The 25,411-nt window shown below is 41.8% G+C and overlaps 1 protein-coding gene across 1 annotated transcript in view; it reads right to left on the bottom strand.

The window, feature by feature from the left end:
- Positions 1-1,334: 1,334 nt before the first annotated feature.
- Positions 1,335-25,411, bottom strand: part of LOC308094890 (uncharacterized protein) — a 42,931-nt gene continuing 18,854 nt past the window's right edge. The window contains exons 31-57 of the mRNA XM_080441713.1: positions 24,604-25,203; positions 23,631-23,714; positions 22,837-22,874; positions 22,621-22,696; positions 22,327-22,350; positions 21,837-21,905; positions 21,529-21,668; positions 20,972-21,091; positions 20,805-20,859; positions 19,529-19,576; positions 19,381-19,437; positions 17,513-17,797; positions 16,844-17,002; positions 15,995-16,219; positions 15,101-15,475; positions 13,843-13,982; positions 10,722-10,844; positions 9,885-10,110; positions 8,524-8,997; positions 7,833-7,907; positions 6,846-6,997; positions 5,563-5,697; positions 4,826-4,883; positions 3,840-3,896; positions 3,631-3,738; positions 3,481-3,543; positions 1,335-3,190 (exon numbers count right to left, since the gene is read on the bottom strand). Of these exons, the coding sequence (XP_080297839.1) occupies positions 2,223-3,190; positions 3,481-3,543; positions 3,631-3,738; positions 3,840-3,896; positions 4,826-4,883; positions 5,563-5,697; positions 6,846-6,997; positions 7,833-7,907; positions 8,524-8,997; positions 9,885-10,110; positions 10,722-10,844; positions 13,843-13,982; positions 15,101-15,475; positions 15,995-16,219; positions 16,844-17,002; positions 17,513-17,797; positions 19,381-19,437; positions 19,529-19,576; positions 20,805-20,859; positions 20,972-21,091; positions 21,529-21,668; positions 21,837-21,905; positions 22,327-22,350; positions 22,621-22,696; positions 22,837-22,874; positions 23,631-23,714; positions 24,604-25,203 (4,934 nt within the window). The 3' untranslated portion in view covers positions 1,335-2,222. The remainder of the gene's footprint in view (positions 3,191-3,480; positions 3,544-3,630; positions 3,739-3,839; positions 3,897-4,825; positions 4,884-5,562; positions 5,698-6,845; positions 6,998-7,832; positions 7,908-8,523; positions 8,998-9,884; positions 10,111-10,721; positions 10,845-13,842; positions 13,983-15,100; positions 15,476-15,994; positions 16,220-16,843; positions 17,003-17,512; positions 17,798-19,380; positions 19,438-19,528; positions 19,577-20,804; positions 20,860-20,971; positions 21,092-21,528; positions 21,669-21,836; positions 21,906-22,326; positions 22,351-22,620; positions 22,697-22,836; positions 22,875-23,630; positions 23,715-24,603; positions 25,204-25,411) is intronic.

Below are 25,411 nucleotides of genomic sequence, written 5' to 3'. Positions count from 1 at the left end.
CTTTTGAAAGTGTTACACAAATCTTTTAAACCCTCAATACATAGGAAAACGTGACCTTTGGCTCTGTACTTGGTCCACTCCCTTTTCTCTCTACACCTCTTTGCCGAAAATAGCAGATCTACAAGCTGACGTGTCAACACTTTGTCAGCTTGTAGATCTTCTATTTTCTGCTAATCACCGCAGCCACCCATTCCACCATCACCGCATGCCTCACAGAACTCAAAACCTGGATGCAAAACAACTTTTTAAAACTCAACTGCAATAAATCTGAAATAATCATCATCGGCCCGACTCCCTCACCCGCTCCACCCAGGACTTCTCACTCAACATCGACGGCTCCCTCATTAAAACCTCCCCCGACATCCGCAACCTTGGTGTAATTTTTGACCCCACCCTGTCATTTCTCCCGCATATAAAAAACATCACCAAAATAGCCTTTTTTCACCTCCGGAACATTGCCCGTCTCCGTCCCTCCCTGACATCTTCCGCTGCCGAAACCCTCATTCATGCCTTCATCTCATCCCGGATAGACTACTGCAACAGCATCCTCCACGGTATCACCGCCAAAACCCTCAATAAACTTCAATATGTACAGAACTCAGCCGCCCGCCTGCTCACTCACACCCGCTCCAGAGACCACATCACACCAGTCCTCCGTGACCTCCACTGGCTCCCGGTCAAACACAGGATAAACTTCAAAATCCTCATCATCACCTACAAAGCCCTCAACCACCAGGCACCCCAATACATCTCCGACCTCCTTCACAACCACGTCCCCACCAGTTCCCTCAGATCCAGCGATGCCAACCTCCTCAAATTCCCCACCAAAAAAAACCAAGCACACCTGGGGTGATAGGGCATTTTCCGTTGCAGCACCCACCCTCTGGAACCCACTCCCACCTCACATCAAAACCGCCCCCACCCTTGCCATGTTCAAAACCTCCCTCAAAACCCACCTCTTCAGAACTGCTTTTCCCACCTAGCCTGATCTCCTACCACCTTTTCAACTGCCATTCAACTTTTGTTTTATTCCCTGGCCCTCTGCAGCCTTTTAACTTTTTATTCTCTAGATTCTCTTAAAGTTGTTTTGTTTTTGTTTTGTTTTTATTTTGCTCTACTTAGTTCAACATGTAAAGCGTCTTTGAGTATTCAGAAAAGCGCTATATAAATCCCAGGTATTATTATTATTATAATGTTCCCCCAAGAATACAGATGCTAGGTTCAAGTGGTTAATGTAATAAAAGGACCCCCTAGGGGTCCCGGACCCCCTGTTTAAGATCCATGATGTAGTAGACAATTTATGAAACACAGAGGAATACAGAGGGTGAGTGTAGCCTTTGTTTTATTCATAAAAATAAAGACATGAATTTATTGTATAGAATGTGAAACTTGCAACTAATAATAGAAAATGCCAAATTAATAAACTGCTTCAACTGTTCAGAGCTCTCTTTCATCAATCTATTGTCTCAGACCGCTGACAATGACATTCCTCTCCATAAACTGTCTAGAGTAAAGCATTGCCCATTCATAAATCCACTTATTAGAACATAAAGCAGATTCATGTTTTGTCGGCTCAAAATCATTCCTTTGATTTCTGCGAGGCTAAGCGGCGACTTTTGGTTCCCATCTCCCGGACAGCGTAGTTTACATCCCATAGCCAGAGGAGCTGTTGGGCTGTACTAGCCAATAACTAAATAGGTTTAAATTCTTACATCACTAATTCTGACAAAAAGGGTAGATCCACTTGATCTACCCTCGTCTCAAGCACCTTGCAGAGCCTCCTCTCCTCTCTTTCAGCTCCTCTAGAAGCAAATTACAACGTGGGACGTTGTAATTTGCTGTAATTTCGTTGTAATATGTAAAATTTTAATTAGGGTTAATTTAAACACTTTTTTTTTTTTTTACTTTACTTGAAAATTCTGGGGCTGTGAGATATGGACATCTCAATATTTATGCCAAATATCTCAATAGCAAATATACTATATGACATTTTAAATTCCACAGACATATTGTGTTGTGTTTATAGCAAACTAAAGACAGTTGCTTCCCCCACTCACTTGCCCATCGGGCAACTGAAAGCAAACTGCGAACGTTTTCTTTACTTGCCACGGGCAGTCGGGCAACCGTTAGTGTCAACCCCTGGATGATTAAACTGTGGCTGGTGAAAGTAAATGCCACAAAGCACCAGAGGATTTCTATAAGGGACAATGTTACCCAGAACATTACTGCGGCTGCTGCTGTCTTTGCATTTCAAGCCAGGCTTCTGCAGGTGGATTGGTGGTGTAGGCGCCTCCAGGAATCACATACTGTCCTGTCCCTTGCTGAGGAGGGGTCTGGACTGGGTACAATCCTCCAGTAGAGCCAACACTGTACTTTACATACTGTGAGAACACAGGGTGCTGCTCTGGAGCTCGGTGAATACCTGCAGGTCCAGTTCCGTACGGATACCCATGTGTGAAGTAAGGGTTCTGGGTCCCAGTTCCGGATGGATACCCATGTGTGAAATAAGAGTTCTGGGTGAGTTGACTGTAAGGATAAACGGGCGTCCCATAGTAGCCTGCAGCTGGCAGGGAGACACTGGGGTTTAACATGGCTACGGTGGGCTGGTTGATGCTGTAATCAGAACCAGGAAACTGCTGGCTAGCGGGGTTTGGGCTGACCGCGGTGATGGAACCGATATTAAAAGGAGAGGCCGTGGTGTTATAGATACAGGCCTGCGATGCCAGAGCAGGGTTTGTATTAACGGCGCTGGGTTCACCCACACTGAAGTTCTGATTACAGTCCAGCTGTGGGCTGGAGGCAACAGGAAGGTCTTCCCCCGCAGCAGCAGGGTGGGCTGCTCTGTAGTAGCTTTCCGGAGGCTGGTCATAATCGATGACGACGTCGGCGGCTTGGCTTTCCGACGTGAACTGCCGGTCGGCGTAGCTCGTGACGATGTTGTCGACAGGCTTCGGGGCCGTTTGCGTCCTGGGCTCAGTGAACCAAGGCTCAGAAGATGCAGCCGAGACTGGACTTAATGGAGGAGATTCAAGGTTGAAGTTGGAGGACGCTAATATTTTAAGTGAGTTCAAGACCAGCTCCAATTTTCGCCCATCGGGAGACTTTGAAATTCTTCTCCGTTTGTTGCCCGTCTCTCCATCTTCATTTGAGGACACGTCATCCAAACCATGTTTCACTGCCTTTCTCATTTCTGGGGGGGGGGGGGGGGGGGGAACAGACACATATGTTAAGATACATACAGTACCAGACTGTCACACACCAGGAGACACAAGCACGTCAAACATTACTTCCATACAGATACGACTGCAGAGGATATTTAAATTGTCTGCAACACATTTCTGCCACTTAATAAAAAGCCCTCTGGGAGTCGGGGAGTCAATTCCATTTAAAGTAACCTCTAGTTACTTTAAATGGATAGTAAAACATCAGGGTTATCAGGAAAACAAAACAAGTTGTGTTCCAGTAGGCGTCAGTATTTACCAGTATGTCCAGAGAAACAGCTGTGGGTGTGGTCTTCCTGTTTCACCTCCTGTTTAATGGTGACTGGAAACAACAGAGAGACAATTAGACATGGTTTTATATTCAACATTCTACAGTATGTGTAGGGGGAGTAATGTTGACCTCACACACCTGTTATGGTGGAGTTGTGAGTGTTCATGGTTGCGACACGCTCTGGGTGTGGTCTGTCTGACATGTGCTCTGCGACCGGCTCAGTCTTCACTATGTTGTCCGTCTCTTCTGAATTGGGAACAAGGATGGTTAAAGATTATGAACGTCAACAGCGGTCTCTAGCTGGGACATAATCGGTACGTGTGTGTGTGATGGTTGGTTCAGTATACCGTTATCTGTGCTCTTGTCTGCCTCTGGTGGCCTGCATGACTCCAGTATGTGGATGCCTACAGACAACAATCAGACCACTACAGTTACACCACCACACAGTCACAGAGCTGTGGATGGACATTGACATTTTTACTGACACCGATATGGTACGATATGGTCCACCTGCAATGACCTTTTGCAACCTTTATTTTCATGTTTCCTAGTAAAAGAGAGGCTGGTTATGTCTCAGCCAATCACAGTCTCAGCCGATCGTCCCATAAACCTCGGGCTATGGGATCTCTTCAACTACACAGGCTTGTGTCGGCACTCGTCTCACGCTCAGCAAGGCAGAGACAGAGAGGCAGTGCCAAAGCACATTTATGTGACTGCATTGCCCATTTCTCACCTCAATAGTTTTAAGATGCATGTTTTAATGTACTGTTTTAAGTTTAAAATGAGAACGTTTGTAATGTACCGTCCGGCCGCCATCTTGAATTAGATTCAGAACAGAGGAGAAGCACTTTAAGCGCATTAACAGGAATCACACCCTGTCCTGCTCCCTGCTGAGGGGGAGTCTGGACCAAACTTTATGGATTGCGAGTAAATATCCCCTTTTTTCTTTCGAACTTTTAAGAAAAATATGTATACTGTACATTTCAAAAGATTTAAAAAAGGTTTACACAAAAAAAGAAAAATCACCACTTTATCATTTAAAAACAATTGCAAGTATTTAATAAAGCTTGCAACGCGGCATGAAGCGACACGTTGTGAGCTTGTAGATCTGCTATTTTCACTAGTTTGGGCCCGGGGCAAACGTAAATCCTTTTATTTTAGGAGGTTTTGGGAACCACTGGTATATGGGAATCACAGGTGAATGATATCATGATTCATGATTATTCATAAGGTCTTGCTGATGTAATCACACATTACATTTTTTGACAGTAAGTAATTAAGATTGGATTTTTAGGGACTTTAGGGGGGAAACAGAGTTTAAGAACTACTGTACCTTCATTGAATGAAGCCACACGAACACGATGATACGAGTCCTTGTCAAGCAGTATAACCTTGACAAGAGAAAATAGGTAAAACATAAATAACATTATAGTTGAGACAGACAATACAAGTTTAAAAATGTATCAGGCTGTCACTCATAAGGAGAAAAGTCACATATTTTGTTCTCTCTAATCTACACAATGTTATTAAGATGCCCGGAGTTGTCCTGACAGGTCAGTGTATGGACAACAATTAACTCACAACCACAAGTAGCCCCTGCCCTGCATAATGTGTAGCTTAATAACGAGACCTCCACTTGAATTAGTAAATACTCATTTCAGCAGAAAATACGGAGGTAAAACCTCTGCGTCACTTCTTCTGATTTCAGGGACGTTCAAAATTTGAGTTGGTATTTTTGCCCTTTGAACCTGTAGGTGGGCACTAGGGACATCTGGGCACCTCGATGTAAATTGCTACAAAACCAGTATATCCAGTCATTTTGGGGCATAAACAAGAAGTTGAAGGTTAAAATTAAGTCTGATAATGATGCACCGTGCATGTTCACATCATTTTCAAATATAAATGTATTTTAACATTTTGGACAAAATAGGCAATTTTACGTCCCTAGTGCCCACCTATCCTGTATCCGTATAGTTCCATTACAGTTTCACCACCACCTGTAGCACAACGGTGAACCCACAGCAAAGGTTAACTTCATGGAAAAGTAACAAACAGTATCAAACTGGTTACCTCAGCATCCATTTGGTAAAGCTGTTCCTGCTCAGCAATTCTGTTGACCATAACCTCAAAGTCATCCATCTTGTCTTTCTCACTCAAGTCCTCCAGATTCCAGATTCCAGCCATCATCTTGGGGTACTTCTCCCACTAACACAAACATACAGGAGACGTTTTCAAACTGTCACTCATACACAAACATAACGGCAGACATGTCAGACTGTAGCTCAACACTGCCACTGCATTATTTGAATAATACAAATATATTCCAATATGCTTTATCGGCTTATTGGTTAATTTAATAAATACATTTTAAGATTTTGTTTTACTCAAACTAAACTGAGGGCCTCTTGTTTTTCTGACAATGTTATGTAAATACATGTAACCAACCACTTGGTGAGTTAGCATGACTTGACAGATGAATTAGACATGACCAAGACAAGAGACTTGAATCAGAGACAAAGTTGCAAAGCATTATAAAAGGTTTAAAACAGGGGTCTTGAACATTTTGTCAGGCCAAGGACCCCCTTAGATGAGAGAGAGAGACAAAGCAGGGACCCCCCATATTGAATACAATTATTTTGCATATTAAAGGTTTTCATAAATTTCATAAATGCATGTCCCACCCGGTTATTCAATACCTGTCGTACCCGTCTGTCTGTGTCCCTTTTATGCCCATGTGCGGAGTTGCGTGTTTGGCATGCTCAAATAAGGAGTCCAGGCCGCGAATGCTTTTAAGATTTTCACGGAGGCCATGATCCAGAAAAGGTTGAGAACCACAACAAACACATATCTGACTGCAGACATCTTCTATCAAAGCAGGAAACACCTGTATAAAACTGTGGAAACTGTGACGGGGCCCCTAACTGCTAGTTGCTCTTCACCGACAGGAGAGGATGTGAAACTGTCTGTGGTCAGGCCTGACATGGTAGTAGCTAGCTTTTGAAAGGTTGTGGGTCAGTGAAAGTTTAGAAAAGTGCTGTACGGTTATCAAGACATACTGATTGATTGATTTTTTAAAAACATCTATTTCAGGGAAATCCATTGAGACCAGGGTCTCTTTTTCAATGGCGCCCTGTGTACAAAAGGAACATTTACAACAATGGCTATACAGACATGACATAGACAACAAGGTACACATAAATATAATAAAATAAAAAGGTTTTAAAAAAATACATTAAAACCAGATATTACACCAAACAGGTGCATAGGCTTTCTTCTAATATAAGGTCAGCTAAAAATGAGTTACTGTAGTAAAAATGGTCATACTGTATGTGAGTACCGGAGAGGACACTGACCATGTACTTGAGCTGATGATCGAGGCTGATGATGTGTCCAATAATGTTTTGCAGCTGGAAAGTCTTTACACAGCTACAACACAAATAAAATGGAGCCAGTCGCTCATTCTTAGATATGTCTCCACACTGGCACTCCAGCACTGAGCCCAGACCTGGAAAAAAAAACACACACACACACACACACACACACACACACACACACACACGCGCGCACGCGCACAGGTTGAGGTGAGAACTCGATTCAGGTGACTAAAGACTCTTTCCCAAGTCCACTGAAAGCCGTTAATCCACTGTTAAGGTTTCATGTTGGCATAATAATGTTTACGCGCAAAGATCATCAACAATTGACCAAGTACATTTCTCATTCTATTGACGACTTCCACTTTCAGTTGAGGCTCAACATGGACATTATGATTTATGAAGACTTGAATGAAGGCTAAGAGTAAGATGGAGTTAAAAAAAAACACCCAAAAGTCGGTTGTTAGGCCTCAACTTTGGCTTATTGACTTGGGACTTCACTTAAAGGCAGGGTAAGTGATTTACTTTGGTTAAAATAAGTGTTAAATTGCTCTATATTCTGATAGTACTCATTGCTATAGAGTGTTTGTTCAGTAAAAGGAGTCTCCCATGTCTCTCCAGCTCTTTATTAAACAGAAAATGCATTTTCAGTGCCCTCTCCTGATTGGCTTAAATGTTGTCACCTACCTGAAAATGTACTATATTCTGTTTACTAAAGAGCTGGAGAGACCCATGTGACCGAACTATCGCTCTGTAGCAATGATTACTAACAGAATAGTACTTTAACCTTTTAACAAAACAAAAACAAATACCCAAAAATATCCCTTACCCTACCTTTAAGACTGATGATGTAAAACTTACTTGATACTTCATTCTAAAATACTTAAATCCTTGCAGACACCACTGCAGCCAAATCTCGACACCGCAAAGCATTTTTCATTTGTGCACAAAGGTCAAACAAACACTCACCTACGACTCGCTTTCTCTCAGCTTCTGACAGCTTCACATTGAGGAAGAGGGACACACGGCTGGCAATCATTTCCCCTGTGTGTGTGAGTGACAGACAGACAAGTCAACCGAAAGAGCAGTGTTGATTTCGTCGACTAAAACTATGATGAAAATTGTTCGTCGACTACCTTTTTTTCACTGACAAAAACTAAGCTACGACGACTAAAACTAAGACTACGGTAAATATATTGACATTTCGTCAACAAATAAAAACTAGACTAAAATGTTACCGAGGGACGAGTGGAACTAAAAGACAAGTCATTTTATGTTTGGTTGCGCTCGGGTGTTGCGCTCTGAAAATAGCAGATCTACAAGCTCACAACGCGTCGCGCTGCAACGCATTGTGAGCTTGTAGATCGGCTATTTTCAGCACGCAACCAAGTGTAAAATCAGCCATTACGACGCCATCAAGCCACCGCCAAAATACATTTTAGTCGACTAAATCAACTGTACATTTAGTCGACCATAATCTATAATATTTAGTCGACTAAAACTAGACAAAAACTAAAACATTTCAGATGACTAAAATATGACTAAAACTAAATCAAAATGTGGTGTCAAAATCAACACTGCGATAGACACAGAAACACAGAAAGTGAACCATAAAATAAAAATAAATAAATGCAGTGATTCAATCCACACACACACATACCTGCCGAGTTGCTTTGACACACCGGTGGCTCTGGGTCCAAGAACGTCTGTCTGTCTGGACACACCAGTGGCTTCTGTGTTTCCTCTAGTTTGATGCCTCTTCTGTCCCTCGGTTCTTCTGGGTTCTGTGGTTGAATACCACCGGGGTCTTGAGGTGCCGACTGGTACCAGGGTGCTGAGGAGTACTGAGGAGCCCAGGGTTGTGTGTCACAATCCCGGGGAGCCTGTTGCCACGTACCAGGGATCTGAGGAGCCCATGGCTGGGCCATAGGGTCATGGGGAGCCCTTGACTGGGTCATAGGGTCATGGGGAGCCCTTGACTGGGTCATAGGGTCACGGGGGGCCCATGGCTGGGTTCTTCTGGGGTCCTCATAACTCTCTGGCTGAACATCACAGCTCTGTGGGCTTTCTGGCTGGGTGTCAGGGGGTAAGATGTGCATCGGTGAGGATTGTGAGCCTTGATTTATTCCATTACCTACAGTATGGATAGAGGAAAGGTTGGTGGATGAGTGCAAATAAACGATGGTCAGAAACAGATGGAGATGAGTCACTGACAACAAGTGGATGGATATGAATAAGGCATCATCACTTCAAATAACATTTCAGTACATCTTGTGATAGAAAATGTTCATTCTGTTTAAAAGCATACAGTACATGTGTAAAACTCATAATCTTTTACAAGGATGCTACCCATCTAACACAGGGGTACTGTAGGCAAAGTAAGGCATAAGATTTATTTAAATAAAATGTATGTTTTTAATGTAGTCAATTAAATTCCCCTCACATCTGTGTGCAAATTAAAATCATGCACATAATTCTACATTCATTCAAACTCTGAACTCTGACTGGGGAGGGAGTCTGGGAGATAGGTGTTATTCTGTTGATCATTAGGATGTCCTGATGTGAAAGAAAATATTTCAAAAGAAGAAACAAATAAGGTTGTTATGAATATGGGAATCAAAATCTGTTGGAAATATTTTATTTTGATGTGGTGTCATCATAATAAAATGTAGAATATTGATACGGCACACTGACTATCAAGAAAATAAAAACATGGCACTTCATGTCAAAAAGGTTGCCGACCCCTGATTCTAACCTGTTTGTGCAACATACCATGTTAAGATGACCACAGGTCACGTTCATACTGTCTTTCAGAAAAATCTCTATAGGCAGCGTTTTGATTTTTATTCATAAAAAAGGTGGACAGTGTGAACTAAGTTTGTGTTTTCAACCAAGTAAGTAGTGCCTGTATTTGTATAAAAGATTAAAACGAGGTAAATGTTTTGAAGAATGTTGCATATTATAATGACATGCCCAAAACAGATACGCCAGGGTTAAAATGGTTGAAAAAGTAATACTGACCTGAATACTGAGGTTTGGAGATGGAGACAGTTTGGGATGCATCTTCAGTTAGGCAGCTCTTGGACAGTTCAGTTAATTCCGCCACAGTCTTGGATATGAGAATCATTTTGAGGTCTTCGTTCATTTTAAGAGAAACATCCGTCGTTTTGCTTGTGACTCGTGCTTTCAAAGGGGATTTGGCAGTAGCTTTCGGGGACTGGCTCGTGGATGACCTCATCACCGTCACCTTTAAAATGGCAAACAATATTATGTTAGTCACTGCTTATTTAACACCTTTCAAATGGCTATGCACAAGTTAGAACATGATATTATTATAGTATTCCCCTCCATTTCAAAAACTGCTACAGCTTTTCAGAATCATGTTTACAAACAGTACATCTTGGGAAATGGCTGTTTAAATATGAGAGTTCTGAACCCCTTCAATCTGAGTCATTTTAGATTTCAGTTTTTCAGAAAACTTCAGGTCTAAAGGGGTTTAATCTTTATTTTGTTTATACATTTCATACACGGTCAAATTTGAACTTTATTGGAAAGCATTGAATCTCCAAGTTGTATAATCACAATAACCTACTGCTATGCTAGGTGTTGGTTAACAACAGTTGATAATAGATTGAGGAATTAAATCGCTGGTTATGTCCACAATTACCTCATTTTGCAATTTTTTTAAGTCTCTGAATTCTAACCTCAAAATATGGAATAGCTTAAATGCCACAATACCCGATAATATGATCTATAAGCATTCCTGGTCACTATATCAATACAGTAATGGTCACTGCACTGTCTCCAGTAGCCAAGCAACCAGCAAAGTGGTAAAACATTTAAGGTAAAAAAAATGACCTTCAATCTTCCCCATCCCTCATCTCTCTCCACCTGTTGGGCCAGGTCTCTCAGCTCTCTAGGACGCTCATTAGGTTCCACACTGCTTGGCCAATCACGGACCATACGAGGTCGCACCTTTTTCTGCAAAAACACAAACAAGTAGAGAGTGAGTCACTGTTCAGTTTGGATCAGTAACCATATACGAGTGTGTCTCTCTTGTTACTCATTCAAACACACTTGCAAGCGGGCACAAATCAACCACTGACATTACAGTCTCAGGCTGAAGGAGCAACTTTCCTCCAGTGAGTTCCCCCTTTATGCCTAGGGGTCACCAGGTGTTCACATAAAAGATGGACTCCCTCCTCCCCAGTCCCCAAACAAACAGTCAGTCCACACAGGTTTAAAATCCCCCAAATCAAGCATTTAGTTTATATTTGAGATAAAAATCAGTGTAAAAAACATGTATCACTTTATTTCACCATGTCACTTTTTGCACTTTTGTAAGTTAAAGAAAATTTTTGCATCCAAAGAGCCTCAATGTTCATTTTTTTCAGTGTGTGAGCCTTTTTGTATTTTATGGACTGTCATGCTGGCCTCTCGCACCAGTCTTCAGCCCTGGTAGGCCTCGAGTGTAAAGCAAACTTCTCTACCTCTTTTACCTAACATAAAAGGAAACAAAAACACAAATATCTTACCTAATAAAAACTAACAGCAAAACAGAACTAACAAAAGAGGTCACCCACCCCTACACTCCCAAGGCATTACATTATCCAGAACTTTAACCCATGGTAGTTCTAGCACAAGGGTGCTGGAGGAAGGCATCTGATCAACTGAAGGCAGGAAGGTTTATACTCCAGTCCATGAAGACAGGAGACAATCACCTGCGAGGTTCAACCTACTAGTTAGTTACCAGTCACACTCAGACACCATTCACACCAGCTGGTAGTCAATCAGTCACTCACCACCACTCAATCACACACACACACCAATGATGGGAGAGGACAGGCATAGGGCAAAACAGTACCAGCAAATACCTGACCCTAGGGCATACATGGGGCGGCCCGGGGGCCACATGCGGCCCCCACCTTCACTTATTCCAGCCCGCAGGTTAATATCGGAATACTGATATATTATTGATTTCAGCTGTTACAATTCCAAAACATGACCCGCTTTAATTACTTCAGTCTAGTAGCTTAATGACTAGTATTACAATTCTATTATGTCTATTTATGTCCAATGTATTTGTATTTAAGTTAATAAAGTAACAAATAAGTATAACAAAATGCATTTGAAATTAAATAAAAACGTTACTTTTCAGGATTCCAATTAAAAAATAGCAAAACATTATTCAGGATTCCAATAAAAAAATTGCAAAAATAGCCGATCTACAAGCTCAAAACGTGTCGCACTGCGACGCTTTTTGAGCTTGTAGATCTGCTATTTTTGCAACTTTTGTGTGACATAGAATGACAAAGTAGGGCAGTAATTAAGAAAAAAGTTAAAATACGGAGATAAGAGTTTTCTGTGCAATGTGGCCCTCTGGAGTGAGTGTGGAAATATAGTTGCCCTCTCCATCATCAAAGTTGCATCACCCCTGCCCTAGGGTCATAACAATGCACAAAGCATACAATGTAGTGACACAGTACAGTTAAGCAGCAACATAGATCTTGTCTGTCATTAATGTGCAGCTCTAGGTCGGGCCAAGTCCAGCCAAAACAAGCCTCAAACTTCCACAGGCTGTTTAGGGGTTTTACTGCTCAATAACTTTGTGCTCTTTTTGCCATAGTTACTGGCGAATCCTCAAGCATGTCCCATTTCTCTAATACGTAAACTGCACTTTATCTAAACCTAAATGACCTGCATGTGCATGTGCATGTGCGTGCAAAGTTTTACGGCAACCGGACGCTATGTTCATTTTGTTCAAAACAGGCCACTCCTGCAAACTTTAGAAGCCAATCTTAGCCAATCAGGATGGAAAATGAAAAATCCGTCTGATCACAGATCCGTCTTGATCACATGACTATAGAGATAATGTAAATGGTAAATGGTGCATTTATATACTGTAGAGCGCCTTTATCCAAAGCGCTTTACAATGTGCATTAAATGCACACACCGATGGCGGAGGAAACCATGCAAGGCACCAACCTGCTCATCGGGAACAATTAGGGGTTCAGTGTCTTGCTCAAGGACACTTCGCTTATGGCATATAGTTGTTTGTTTGTTAATTTGTCTGTTAGTTGTTCCTTGTTTTGATGTAAAGCATCCTTGGGTTTATGAAAGGCGCTATATAAATTCAAGCTATTACCCCCTGAGCCACTGCCGCCCCTATGTGTACCGATTTGCGTGATGTTTTGTTTTGTTTTTTTTAGTTTTTATTATCTCAGGTAATTTGTAAATATGTAGATAACTTGTCTGGCCTTCTGTTGCTCTCTTGTTTTGATCTCCTTCCCACTTACCCCCCACCCTCTTCCTCTTCTTCTTCTCCCCCCCCCCCTCTTCTTTCTATGGAAACTAACGTTGCGATGGGAACGATGTACAAAAAAGAATTTCACCCACTTTTTTACCTTGTAAACCTGTGATGTGACAATAAAACTGATTCTGATTCTGATTCTGATTCTGATTTTGACAAAATCTGCAGGAGCAATATCCAAAAATGTGTTTTGCAAAAATCGACCTTCTGGTGGTACTTTAACAGGCTCATGTGAGAATGTGGGGCAGAGGTTTTTACTTGGCCTCCAAGGATGCGTGTACAGTTTCATGCCAATCGGTGCTCACAGACAGACAGACGGACGGACGGGCACACACACTCACACACACACACACACACACACACACAGACACACAGACAGACATGGGCGAAAACATAGTCTCGGACATGCCTTCGGTCTGGCGGAGACAAAAGAAATAGCATCTGTCTCAAGTAAGATACACGTTTTCTGCAAGAGAATTAAGAGAGGTCCAGTAAACACTAGTTAAACCTGATCAGTCGTACTAAAAGCTCACAATGCGAGGCATCGTGACGTAGTGATTAGTTTGTAGATCGGCTATTCTGCATGCAATATACTGACATATCATGACCATGTATAAATTAAGAATTACAAAGAGTTTCCTTGCCACCACCACAGGCTCAGATACTCACTATGTAGTTGTAGCGGTGTTTGGCAGATATGATGTGAGACATGTGTTGGGAACGGATGATGTCTCTGGAACAGCAGTGACACCGGAAATAGTTGCGGGCGTTGTTCTCCATCGGCCACATGTCTGTCATCATGCTCAGACCTGGACCACAGTGTCACAGAACAGTCACATAGTGAACACAACGGAAAGTAGAAGATGACAGTGAATTATTATCACATTATCTGAACCAAAACAAGACAGGGTATAATAACGTTGTGGATACTGGGTGTAGCTATATCAATAAGCTGCTAGGTGTGCAGTTTCTGAACCAAACATAAATGATGACCTTATGTGCTAATGTGAGCTTCAGCAGCGTCAACTTAGCTGTGTAGTTCACCGTGATTGGTCTTATTAATGCCTCACCATACAACGGTGTCGTGTGCCAGAAATTGCCGTCCTACCAGCTCGTTGTGAGCTTGTAGATCTGCTATTTTGGACATGCGACACCATCGTATGACAGAGCACATGCATACGCACATGCATGCATACATAGAGAACAACCTTGTTCTAGACAGCTGGTCCCTTCGGTCGAATGCCACAATAAGACATAACCACATTTGTACATGATACATTGCTAAGCTGATTAGTTAATTACTAAAATGATACATTGATTAACTCAATTTATCATTTCACCTGTACAATGAAATATTCATGTGAAGATATCTCAGGCTGAGTAAAAGCCTGATTTCGGCATGAGACACCATCATACGATGAGGTATAAATCAGACTTAAGTCTGAGCCAGGGTTGCATTGCTCATGGGACGGCCTTGCACGGCGTGCAGGAACCTATTTGACCAGGCGTACGTGCAGGCACACGCATAGATTTAAAACAACTTTCAATTCACACCTCAACAAAGTTTACAAAGCCTCCCGACTCACACCAGGTGAATTAACATAGGAATGAGCCTAGATGCATATCAATTGCCCATTGTGTGACCTCACCTGTAGTGTAGGTGTTAAGCGACGTGCGCGTCACGCCATTAAAATACAGTACAACCACGTTCCAATTCAGCATTGCAACACTGGTCTGAGCAGGACAAACTAAACATATTCATTAAGTATGCACGTAATGGACATTATTGAGCCAGATAAAATAAGCTATCTGGCTCAATATCATTGATCATCAATATCACCATATTAAACTCTCTCATAATGTCATAAACCAGATATTTCAGGACATAGTTAGTAGGAACATTTAAGAAAATACAAAAAATGCTGACCAATGACTGGCTCTGTTCTCTCAGTGTTGTTGAGGTAGTGCCACAGGGCTGTGTTTGTAACTGTGGGGTCCATGACGTCCTCAGGAGTGACCTGGGGGTGACAGTGACACCTGCTGGTCGGTTCCTGAACTTGAGGCTGCTGGACATCAGCGCTGAATGGCTCGTCCTGGACGTCAGAGATGAGTGTACTTGGCCGGGGCTGACAGTCAGATGTGGACGGAGGGGTTCGAAGGCCCTGGGGAGGCGTGGGGCTGACCTGGACGTCGTGGGTCATCTCAGAAGCAGCCAGGGCGTCTGCAGGTTGATGAGGAGCTTTTGGTTGGAGTCCATGCAAAGTGTCCTGTTCAGCAACGAGCTCTTTCTCTTTCCTTAAGTCTGTCAACACACACAGAACATACAGTAATGGATAAGTTCAAACACCTACTAAGAATACTAAGATGTGATTATCTTAGTTGTGCAGTTACTTAACTTCCTGTACAAACCCTTCAAACTTCAAACTCCATTTGAATCATGATAGACTCATTGAAAACACCGTCCTTGGTTCTGGTGACTCATACCGCCTTCCTAAAACCTTTTTTCATTTATTTTGTATTAATAAAAAGAATGACACTAGTAATACTTAAACAACCGTGCCATAATTCACAGGTCACTGAGTAACAGCTCACTATACTGTAGACATATGAAACAGCAAATTAACTAATGCAGCTGTATTCTTTCTCTCTCCTTCTCTCAAACATTTGCCTACAAGCTTACAACGCGTCACTTTGTGACGCGTTGTAAGCTTGTAGATCTGATATTTCTGCTTTTTTTTTTACATTTGAAAATGTATGAACATATCAACAATCATTGTGATCAGACGATTATGTAATAATTGTGACAATAACAGGTCTATACCGTGGAGGACTCTCCCGTCGGGTTCATGGACACGGGGATCTTTCTCAGGTACAGCTTCCTGTTCCAGGGTGGAGTGTGGTGGGGTGTGATTGACATCTCTCCTGACCAATGGCCAGACCCCTTGCAGGACGTCCGGCCAGTCGGCTGGCGCTGCGTCTTCTTCCCTCCTTTTCTGCCTTTTCCTCTCCGACGTCCCGCTCTCCGTCTCCGAGCCGAGGTCTAGAGCTGTGTCACCATAACAACATTTAAGTTGACCATTAGTTTGTCACAAAAATAATTGTGATTAACGATTTAATTGTGTTTTTTGGCATTCAATATTGGATGCCAAACATAATCTAACTAACGTTCTCTAGTTAATAATTGGATAACCCGTAGCGGCTCGCATCCAGTTTAAGACCCTGGTGCTAGCCTATAGGGCAGTGAAAGGAACATCTCCGGCCTTACACCCCTGCCCGAACGCTTCGGTCTGCCGCCTCGGGGCGACTGGTTTCCCAGTAGCCTAGTTCCCTATTCCCAGTTCCCTATTTTGTCTCATCTGTTTAAGAAAGTAGGTAGCTGATATATTGCACTTTTACCTCAGCACTAGGTATACTCTTAGTTGCTTGTTTTAGCAGAAAATGCCCTTAATACTTCTGGTGATTAGTAGTTTTCATTCCCTACCCATGTTGAATGCACTTATTGTAAGTCGCTTTGGATAAAAGCGTCTGCTAAATGACTGTAATGTAATGTAAGCATACTATTTCTGCTATTTTTTGAAAATGTTGAAAATGATCATTTTTCAACATGGAAACGATTATGACGAGTACGCAAAATAATTGCGATTATCTCAAATAATTGTAACAGGCCTACCGAGGTCTCTGCCGACCCTCCTGGGCGCGGTGTCCTCTCTAGTCGCGCCCCTTTCCGTTTCGTCCTCTTCTCCTGCGTCGCCCTTTCTTTTACGGGACGTGTCCTGAACCTCAGAACTCTGCCTTCTTCCCGTCATCTTCACAGCCTCAGCCATCACTCCTGCAGTGGTGGAAAAAGTACTCAAATGTTTTACTTAATTAAGTAAAAGTATCAATACTGCAATGTAGAAGTACTCTGTTGCAAGTAAAAGTCCGGAATTCAACATTTACCTCAGTAAAAGTACAAAATCTATCCAAATGTATATAAAATACCAAAAGTAAAAGTACTAAAATAGCAGATCTACAAGCTCACAACGTGTCACGATGCGTCGCGTTGTGAGCTTGTAGATCGGCTATTTTAAAATTACCTATGTATAAAATAGGGCTAAAGTGGTTAATGTATGTTTTATAATGCAATAATATATATCTGCAAAGTAACTAGTAACTAAAGTTTTCAAATAGTAATAATAATAGAGTAAAAGTATAATATTTTCCTCTGAGATGTAGTGGAGTAGAAGTACAAGTATAGACAATTGGAAACACTCCAGTAAAGTAAAAGTACCTAAAAATTGTACTTAGGTACAGTACTTGAGTAAATGTACTTAGTTTTACTTAATCTTCAAAGCCTCACCCATCACTCGGTCCTTTTCAGCGTCCGGCCTCTGGACCCACTCAGCACATGGTTCAGAGTGGGTTTCTTCTTCTTTGCCTTTTTCAGGGTCTTGTTCTTCTGTACTTTGTGTCAGAGTGTCTGTGTCTGCTCTACGTTCCACAGAGGTGTTCTGAGTGGGACACTTCTTCTCCTCCTCAGGTTTATGGACACAGGAATCATCCACAGGCACTGCTTCCTTTTCCACTGGAACGGGCTGTGGAGTGAGACACTTCACATCTGGATGCTGTGGAGTTTCTGTAGGGACTGAGAAACAACACAAAGGTAATACAGGCAACTGACAAAAAAAGCAAAAAGAAACTCAGTAAATAAGGTGTAATAAGGAGCAGGGTTCATCAGATTAGCTTCGCTTCATGTTTTTGTTTCACCATTTGCCACATGGTTGCAGGTGGAAATCAGAAGACACGGCGCTATGGCGACCGGGCGGACTTGGTGGACTAGACAGACACCCACACAGTTCAAGGTCAAAGCGTTATTGTCCTGTTAAGAGACGTTGAAGTGAAAATCTCATTCAAAGTGAGCACTGTCTCAGCGTGTAGTTATGAGGAGGAAGAGGTGCTCTAATCCACCTTCAAGTATGAAATCAAATCAATTCCAAAACTACCATTTAAAAAATACACTTATTTGTAAAAAATATATAGAAAACATTAAAGCTACATTAAAGCTTTTTTGGTGAATAAAATGTTATTTGTATCTGTATGGTAGAGTATGTTAAAACTAAATAACTACCACAACTTCAGTGGTTGTATTTCTTTTCTCTCCCTGCTCTTCTATCGAGACATTTAGATCCTGCAGTACGGTCTGACCTCTACTGGTTGATAAGTGGTACTGCCTGAAGTAGATGTGCTCTATTAGCTCAGTGGTAAAAATGTCAGAACCTGTATTCCAATCTCCGGTAGCACATGAAAATTACAGAGTGCAGCTTTAACTGACCACAATTAAGCCTGTTTTATACGAGTGGTGGTGTCACACAGTGAAAATAGCTGGTTTACAATCTCACAACGTGTCGCATCATGATGCGCTGTGAGCTTGTCGGCTATTTTCGCTGCCCGACACCAGCATAGAGCAGAGTACATAAAGAGGGTCTTTTTGAGAAAAAAAATATGGATGCCAGGGTTAATGTTGTTTTAAACAGCTGAAAGGTTACTGCGGGAGGGCTTTAAATAAGATCTGTGGACCGAAACATTTCACCAATAATGATGACATGCCCAAAATGTTGTTAAATAGCTTCTATAAGAGTGTAACATTGTTACTGTGCAGGTCCAGCTCATCACACATGAACACTACCTGTTGATATATAGGCCTCTTTTCCACCGGGGTTGAACCGGTTCCGTTCTTTTTTCTCGCCTAATTCTGAACCAGTTCAGAGTGTTTCCACTGAAAACAGATTGGTTCAGAATCCTAAAAGTTGGTTCGAAACTGGAACCAAAAAATGCTTTTTCTTGGTTTTTCTTGCCCTTAACTGGGAACCAAAGTGGGCGTGTCACTATTCAACAGGTTGGAAGAGGCAGATAAGATATAAACAATGGTAAAAGCAAATTAAATCATAAAAAAAACTAAAAGAGAAACTGTAACTGCCATTGACGATGAAATTTCCCCCGTTAAATGGACACTTTGACCGGACATATTCGACACATTATTGGCCAGGCCTGGAATCAAACATGGGACAAACTGGGGACTCCTGCCCCTTAACTACAATGGTGCTTTAAACTGGTGGAAACGTCCGGTTCCGTGAAAGCACCACGGTTCCATGGATCTAGAACGGAACCAGCTCTAGAAACCAAAGTTATTTTGGTGTAAAAGGTTCAAGAGGCTACGGTGGTTCTCACCCAGCTGAGGAGATGTGAGGCTGTCCTGCAGCTCATCAAGTGAGACCATGTTTGGCTCTATATGCATAAATAAACACAACAACAGAACATGTCAGAATAAAACACAAACGTTATTTAGCTAATGAAGCGTTACATGAAAACCACTGACCTTCATGTTGCCAGTCTTTGCGGAAGAGCTCGTCAAGAATCTGGCATACTGTTAAAGGATCATTAGAAACCATTAGAACAGTATAGGACATTGGTTCTCAAAGTGGGGTCTGTGAGGGAGTTCTAGGGGGTCCCCAGCTAAATGAGGGATAGTTAGGAACCAAATGGACCCTTGTGGCTCTGTAACTCTGAGAGTGTACATTTGTTCACTCTCAGAGTTAAATTAACATTGATTTTACAATATAAATTGGGGTCTCAGAGATAGAAATGCCATTAAATGGGGGTCCGTAGCGTAAGGCATGTCAAACTTGGGGGTCCTTGAAATTAAAATGGTTGAAAATCACTGCTAGAGCCGTACAAATCTTCTGTTATGGGGGTCCCTGCCATCATCTTTTCAAATGGGGGTCCGCGGGCTAATATGTGTCAATTTGGGGGTCCTTGACATGAAAAAGTTTGAGAACCACTGGTGTAGGACAGAGGGGTGGAGGTGGGCCACTCGCTGACAAGCCCCCTATATCGTCTCTGTCGGGTGGAAACCTCATATGTCCAAAACTGTTACTTTTCAGAATTCAAATTCAACAACGGCAAAAGTAGCAGATCTACAAGCTACAAAACGCGTCGATCTGCGCCACGTTTCGAGCTTGAGGATCTGCTGCTTTTGAGGCTTTTGTGGGGGCAAGTAAGAGCATTAATTGACAAAAAAACCCACAAAAGGTTAGAATATGGAGATGGTGCCCTGACAGCAACGATATGTTTGATGCAGTGTTGGTTTCGTCTACTAAAACTATGACGAAAAATGTTGGTCGACTTTTTTCACTGACGAAAACTAAATAAAAACGAAATAAAAACTAAGCTATGATGACTAAAACTAAGACTAAATATATTGACAATTTCGTCAACAAATAAAAACTAAAGACTAAATGTAAGTGAGGGACTAGTGGAGATCCAGTAGAACTAAGACAAGTCATTTTATGTTGTTTGCGCTCGGGTGTTGCGCTCTGAAAATAGCAGATTTACAAGCTCACAACGCGTCACGCTGCGACGCGTTGTGAGCTTGTAGATCGGCTATTTTCAGCATGCAACCAAGTGTAAAATCAGCCATTACAACGCCATCAAGGCACCGCCAAAATACATTTTTTTAATTATAATCTTATGATATTTAATCGACTAAAACTAGACAAAAACTAAAGCATTTCAGGTGACTAAAATATGACTAAAACTAAATCAAAATTTGCCGTAAAAATCAACAGTGGTTTGATGACATGGTCAGTACTCACCATGCTGATAGTCGTCACTGAGCATGTAAAAAATGCTGCACGGGAGATCAATTATCTGAAAGAAAATACAATAAATGTGTCAACTTTTACAGCACTGACTGCAATACATCCCACACAGCCTCACATAAGGATCAATGACTTCCAATGTGCTTTATTTGCCATTTTACCTTGATCACCATGTGTTCAGGTCCTTGAGCATTCTCCTCCTGCCAGGCCAAAGATGTCAGGACCTCTTCACACTCGCTTCCATTCCAGGCAGATGGTAATCGAGCAGGACTCTGGTGCATCTAGAGCACAGATTGAAGTAGAAAGACCCATGGTGTAATTTTACGACTATAAGGACAGTGTGTGTGTCGAGGACATTTCTTCTTACAAATAAAATGTGCAAGCTTTCTTTGAAGTTGCTATTATACTGTAGATGTACCCGGTTAAAACAAATATTGTGAAGTTTAAGACTGACACACTTCTGCTCAGGAATATGTTCCTCTAATCTCCGTTTCAATGTGATAAAATGAAATTATCTTGCCAACTCTGACCTAACACTATGACTTTCTTGCTAAGCATAACTGTTGGTGCAACAGAGCTAAATGTACGCTTGTGAGAGAGAGCATACTGTAAGTGATGATACAAACGGGGTCTTTTTTTAATGCACATTCAACTTCAACTCACAATTTTACTCAACTCATGCATGCATTGAAGAATGAACAGAAACAAAAGGACTCACCAGAGTGTGTTTGATGTGTCTTGGATCACACAGGTGGGCTTTGAAGTCGGAGGCAGGGAACGTACACTTACAAACCAGGCACAGGTAATGAGGCGTGCAGTTAGTGCGGGCGCTGACGCACATCACGACATGAAGCAGACCTTTACCAAAGAAAATGCTACGTTCATTATTGATCAAGGACAACAGTCACTTGTGTTTGCAACTGTGTGACAAATTACATTTTCATTAACAATAACTACTATACAAAAACTGGCATCACAAAGTGATTATACTGTAGTACCGATACCAAATGATTGAGCCCAACTCACCGATGACTGGTTCAGCCCGCTGTTCTTTCTTGATGTACTGGCATTCAGTCAGGATGGAACTGTATAACACTGAGATGAAAGCAAGCTTCTATTAAGCTTTACAATACAACACAATACTGCTTCATCAAAGTTGGTACGGTGACTTCATACATTGTCAAAATGTGTCCTTATATTATCATCACTTTACACAAATACAGCTCAATGGAGTTAGGAGGTTTTTGAACATTAATGCGGAAATAGTTTTTTTTTCTCCGTCTGACTTCGTCATTCTCCACAAGTTGGAGTTAGATGGTTTGAACGACAGTTTGAGGATCCAATGGAGTTAGGAGGTTTAGCCAGAAGAGCTTTTTATATATTATATTGGTTCAATATTTGTAAAACCCACACATATACCTATAAAGGGTGTTCAATCAATAGCACTAGTTTAAAAATGTTTTCTGTTTTCTGCCTGACAGCGACAATGTAAAAGTAGAATAATAATGAATCATACCTCGTCCTTTCTCCAGTTCATCTGCTGTGATTGTAGAACAGAGGGTTAAGAATAAACAAGATGCATTAATGTCACATACAGTACATGTGGACAACAACAGACCATGAGATAACAGGGTTTACTGTAGTACCTTCTGTCACAAAGATAGTCTTCATTTTCTGTGGACAGACAGAAGGAAAGAACACACACACACACACACACACACACACACACACACGCACGCAAGCACACGTTATTGGAAGGTTCTGATGAAGTAAATTCATTAATATTCTAACTTGTGAACAAAATAATTACGTCTCACCTGCTTGTGTTCTCCTCCTTTCACGTGAGAAAAGTATTGCCATGTGGTCTGGAATTTCATATTGCACACCTGATGGGGAGTTAAAATAAATGTGTATCAGCATCATTAGTCCATTGGGTTATCTTACACTGTGCTTCATAGATTATAGAAAGAGCCAAGCAAGTACAGGGTGGTGATGATGTCAATGACGATAGAGAATTCATATTCACCTGGCAGCTCAGTACGCAAAACATTACTGGATGCTTTGCTGCGCAAAAAAAAGGAAAAAGGAAAGAAATATGCAGATATTAGAGAACAAGATAATAACACCAGTGTTGATTTTGACAGCACATTTTGATTTAGTTTTAGTCAGTCCTTTGAATAAAATTCCATTTAGTTTTAGTCATATTTTAGTCATCTGAAATGTTTTACTGTTAGTCTGGTTTTAGTCGACTATAAAATCATAAGATTATAGTGGACTAAAACTACAGTTGATTTAGTCGACTAAAATGTATTTTGTCGGTGCCTTGATGGCGTCATAATGGATGATTTTACACTTGGTTGCATGCTGAAAATAGCCGATCTACAAGCCCATGCTCTGAAAATAGCAGATCTTCGAGCTCATAACGCGTCGCGCTGCGACGCGTTATGAGCTTGAAGATCTGCTATTTTCAGAGCGCAACACCCAAGCGCAAACAAGCATAAAATGACTTGTCTTTCAGTTCTACTGGATCTCTTCTCCACTAGATCCCTCACTAACATTTGAGTCTAGTTTTTATTTGTTGACGAAATTGTCAATATGTTTAATAGTTTTAGTCATAGGTTAGTTTTTATTTAGTTTTCGTCAGTGAAAAAAGGTAGTCGACCAACATTTTAGTCGACAAAATTAACACTGAATAACACAATACATGAAAATTAACACAGATGATTAAAACAACACAACACAACACAACACAACACAACACAACACAACACAACACAACACAACACAACACAACACAACACAACACAACACAACACACACCTTCCAGCTTAGAGACTGTAGTTGGAGGCTCTGTATTGGTGGGATGCTGTGCTGTCATTTCACCACCAGGGGGCTCAGCAGTAGCTTTAAAATAATAAATGGAAAAGGAAAATTATAGTCAGGGGATATTAGCAGAAAGATTTCCAATCTTGGAATAAATTCCTTACCAAAAAAAATCTTCACCAATGTGTTTGTAAAGGTGTCTAGTAACACATCTCACAAAGACTGAAATTCAGTTTCCCTAGGAGAATTTTTGACAGCTGCTGAAAGTTGGGGTACCCACCATTTCCCTGCATTTCCATGCAGGGCAAAAATAAACTAATTTTAATTCTGTTTTAAGTAGCATGTGAGGGGTCAAACTAGGGTGTTTTTATGATTCTGAATCCATTGCAAGCATTTGTTTTGCACCAAAACCACTCCTTGGGCTAAAAACAGCCCAATCTAAATGGGCTTTTTACACAAAAAGTATACCTGGACAAGGATGGCTATGGCCGTTTTTAGCCCAAGGAGTGGTTTTGGTGCAAAACAAATGCTTGCAATGGATTCAGAAACATAAAAACACCCTAGTTTGACCCCTCACATGCTACTTAAAACAGAATTAAAATTAGATTTTTTTTTTGCCCTGCATGGAAATGCAGGGAAATGGTGGGTACCCCAACTTTCAGCAGCTGTCAAAAATTCTCCTAGGGAAACTGAATTTCAGTCTTTGTGAGATGTGTTACTAGACACCTTTACAAACACATTGGTGAAGATTTTTTTTGGTAAGGAATTTATTCCAAGATTGGAAATCTTTCTGCTAATATCCCCTGACTATTACAACTGAGTCAGTCCAAAGGTTCTACCAGAACACACTGACTGGCATGATGACAAACAGAGGGGAAAGTGGTTTAACGTTGACATGGTTAGAAAGAATGCTTCCAATTCATGTTTTCCCACATTTTATCTTGGCATGTTGCTGAGCCTGCAAGCTTACCACATTTAGCTGAGCTAGACTGATGGTGGCGTGTCTCTGACTCCGAGGGTCCCTGAGCACCCAGGGGCGTCTCTGACTGTGAGGGTCCCTGAGCACCCAGGGGTGTCTCTGACTCCGAGGGTCCCTGAGCACCCAGGGGCGTCTCTGACTGTGAGGGTCCCTTAAGACCCGCCGGTGTTGTTGACTCCGAAGGGCCCTGAACACCCAGGGGTGTCTCTGACTGCGAGGGTCTCTGAGCACCCAGGGGTGTTGGTGACTGCGAGGGTCCCTGAGCATCCAGGGGTGTTGGTGACTGCGGGGGTCCCTGAACACCCACCGGTGTTGTTGACTCCGAAGGGCCCTGAGCACCCGGAGGTGTCTGTGACTCCGAGGGTCCCTGAGCACCCATGGGTGTCTCTGACTGTGAGGGTCCCTGAACAGCCAGGGGCGTCTCTGACTCCGAAGGGCCATGAGCACCCAGGGGTGTCTGTGACTCAGAGGGTCCCTGAACACCCAGGGGTGTCTGTGACTCCGAGGGTCCCTGAACACCCAGGGGTGTCTGTGACTCAGAGGGTCCCTGAGCAGCTGGGAACGTCTGTGGCTGTGATGAACCCTGAATAGCTGGATTATTATGAAATTATTAGAATGCATCAAAACTATGAGCATTTATCTATCATTTATTTATCTTTTTTGTTTATCATTTATCTTGAGATTTTTAGAGGAAACATTTAGTCACAGAGTAAAACTATGAGCTTTATAATATTCAATGATCCTGGCTCCCTATGAAGCCGATGTCTATAATGCATTATAAACATGCTTATAATGTAAT

The sequence above is a fragment of the Gymnoscopelus braueri genome (genome assembly GCF_963280865.1).
Source record: "Gymnoscopelus braueri genome assembly, chromosome: 11".
Taxonomy (NCBI): Eukaryota; Metazoa; Chordata; class Actinopteri; order Myctophiformes; family Myctophidae; genus Gymnoscopelus; species Gymnoscopelus braueri.
Note: the sequence above shows the minus strand (reverse complement) of the source record. Positions and strands in the feature narration are given on the sequence as shown.